The sequence below is a fragment of the Triticum aestivum genome, chromosome 7B (assembly GCF_018294505.1).
Source record: "Triticum aestivum cultivar Chinese Spring chromosome 7B, IWGSC CS RefSeq v2.1, whole genome shotgun sequence".
In the NCBI taxonomy this organism is placed as follows: domain Eukaryota; kingdom Viridiplantae; phylum Streptophyta; class Magnoliopsida; order Poales; family Poaceae; genus Triticum; species Triticum aestivum.
The window spans coordinates 417,048,053-417,050,961 of record NC_057813.1 but is presented as its reverse complement, the minus strand read 5'-3'; the positions used below and the strand labels follow the sequence as shown (position 1 = coordinate 417,050,961).

The 2,909-nt window shown below is 53.2% G+C and overlaps 1 protein-coding gene across 1 annotated transcript; it reads right to left on the bottom strand.

Annotated features, from left to right (window-relative positions):
* Positions 1-597: 597 nt before the first annotated feature.
* On the bottom strand, positions 598-2,079 carry LOC123155489 (uncharacterized). The gene has a single exon (XM_044573661.1). The coding sequence runs from the start codon at positions 2,049-2,051 to the stop codon at positions 633-635; it is 1,419 nt and encodes a 472-aa protein (XP_044429596.1). The 5' UTR covers positions 2,052-2,079; the 3' UTR covers positions 598-632.
* Positions 2,080-2,909: the final 830 nt, after the last annotated feature.

Genomic DNA, 2,909 nt, shown 5'->3' with positions numbered 1-2,909 from the left:
CAGTTTATCTGGTTGCCAGGAACTCCATTAAGCGAGACCCTCCTTGCTCCAAGAGCACCAAGCAAGCGAGACCCTCCTAAGGATGAGTAGAGAAAGAAATGAATCTTAGTTAGCAGAGTTAGGCGTTTTACGAAAGTCAAGGCTGAGTACCGTAGTAGTTTTATTTTTCTCCCGAAATGACAATAGCTCAGGATGCCAGCGGCGTAGATGAAGTTTTTCAGCGATTGAACGCTTAGTGAACCTAGTTTGATTGTCGTGCATCAACATGGGGGTTACATGGTTTAGCTTGTTTGTAAGGATTTTTGCCAGGGCCTTGGTAGGACAGTTTAGGTGGAGCGTTTTAACCATGCCCACCTAGTCCTTCTCCCTAAAGGTAATACCGGTCGATGCCGCATCAATTTTCGCCTACTATCTCTATCCGGATTTATAAGTTGAACACCGGTTTCTTGGCTTTTAATGGAAATGTGTGTTATACGGCATGACAAATATATAGTTCTAGGTTCGCCGAAGAATGAAAATTTAACATATATTCTTGTACGACATATTACATATATTTTGCTAGTCAGATTTTAAAAACCTAAAAATATATACCCCACTTGTAAATCAGGATGGAGAGGAATATGCAATACTATTTATTTTTTCCCTTGAAAATAGCTTAGCGCAGCAAAGACCGATTGCTCCACCGTGCAAAAGAAGAGGCCGGCACCCGCGAGGACGGCCAGCCCCATCAAATAGTTGTTGCACTTGGTGTGCCGCAGCCACGCCTTGGACTTCTTCCAGCCGTCCCGGCAGACCTCCTCGAGCGCCGCATGCTCCGCCCTGAGGTAGCACAAGTCCGGGTTGTACGCGTCGAGGACAACGCCGTCGCAGAGCCCGGCCAGGTTCGCCGCGACATCGTCGGCGCTGTGGAGCAGGTGCACGATGACCCCCTTGGCGACGAGGAGCTCCACGTCTTCCTTGGTGCTGGCCAGCTGCGACATGAAGAGGCAGTAGGCCGTGACGTGGGAGCTGCGAAGCTGCGGGCTGTTCTGCTCCAGCGCCACCATGTTGCGCAGCATCCGGAACGTGTTGTTGTCGACCGCCAGAATAGGGATGTGGAGCCAGTCTCCTCTCCGCTCCACGTCCAGGATGGATCGCGCCTCCCCGTCCCCGCTGCCGACCTTCCGCTCCATGAACCTCACGCCGGCTGTGTGGTAGTACGTCGCCGCGCGCCAACGCGTCTGGCGCACGGGGGCTCCAGGTGGTGGTGGGATGACCTCATTGGCTGCGCCGTTTCCATTAGCAGCGGCGCCCTGGTTGTTGCGGAGAGGAAGCATCGGGATCTGAGCCGGCTGCGACGAAGGTGTAGGCGCAGCAGCAACGGCACTCCTCGTCCGAGGAATAGCCGGGGCGTCGTTCAGGGGCAGGGATGTAGGCCGGAAGTACATGTGGAGCAGGTGAAGAAGGTGGCAAGGAGGAGTAGTGGGGCGGGGCACCGTGACGGCGCTGTACTCGTTAAGCCGGACCAGCGCTTGGAAGCGCCCTAGGACGTTGTCGACGACAACGGAATAGTTATCCTCGGCATCAGCCGTGATCAGCTTCTGGACCTCCACCAGGACGAAGAAGGGCAGCTGGTTCTCGAGGAGGAAGACGATGTCGCGGTCGACCGAGATGTCGTCGTTGACGGGCGCTGGTGCTGCTCTGCTGGGGACGAAGCGCGAGTGCAGGAAGCATCCGTCCACCAGCAGCATGCACTTGAACTCCTCCGTGTCGATCGTGCTGAACCATCGGCTGTAGCACCCCCTCGCACGGGGCACGACGCGAGCCATCTCGTCCAGGTAATGGTTGAGATCGTCTGCACGCCCTTGCTCGTCGTCGTGCGGGAGCAAGTGGTGGAGCGCGTCCTTCTTCTCGTTCTCCGTCGGGTGAGAAGGATCCCGGTGGAACGGGCCGATGCGCACGTTGGCCGGTTCGTAGTCCCGGCGGTCGAAGCCGTCGCTGCCGGCCCAGGAGATGAGGCAGACGACGGAAGCGTCCACCTCCGGCGCCGGAGTTCTTAGCCTCTGGGCCATCTCTGTCACCAGGGACTCGGTGACGGTGACACCCTGGTCTGCAGCAGAGCTGCTCTGGCCTGCAAACATAAGTACTAGCCATGCAATTAGTTGTGCTTGATTTACGGAAATCGGTGTTTAGCGATTCTGACCCTGATAATTACTTTTAAAACTGAATACGAATTAACCACAAAATTCCAACACAAAAAAAAAACGTGTTGCTCTGGCCTGCAAACATAAGTACTAGCCATGCAATTAGTTGTGCTTGATTTACGGAAATCGGTGTTTAGCGATTCTGACCCTGATAATTACTTTTAAAACTGAATACGAATTAACCACAAAATTCCAACACACACAAAAAAAAACGTCTACAGGGAGTAGTAAACAAAACCATTCAAGCAATGTTATGGAATGAAATTTGTGCACATATGGACGCAGACGAACCAAATACTATAAGTTCTTGCATGCGTACCTTGATCCATTGTTACTGTCTCGATCGCGCTGCTCAGAACGCTCTCTCTTTCTATCTCCGCTTCTGCGTCGACTCAGGCCACAGTTCCGTTTGCCGCTTGGATCTCGTCCCATCTAGTAGTAGTACTAAACTTGATGTGCAAAAGGCGTCCAAACAATGTGGGTGCATCATTGCCTACGTGAATTTAGAAACAAAAAGGTTCGGATGGATGACACAAAAGAGTGCGGCGCCTCGCTCCGCCTCCCTTTTGAGATAGCAGTGCCGCAGAACAAACTATAGCTTTCTCAAGATAGCCATGGCTTCTCTCTTTCCCTCCATGCTTGGACGGCGGTATATTATTTTGAGTAACGCTATACTCCACCTTGGTCGCTTCACTTTGGAGCCGGACGGCGGACGCCACCGCCACG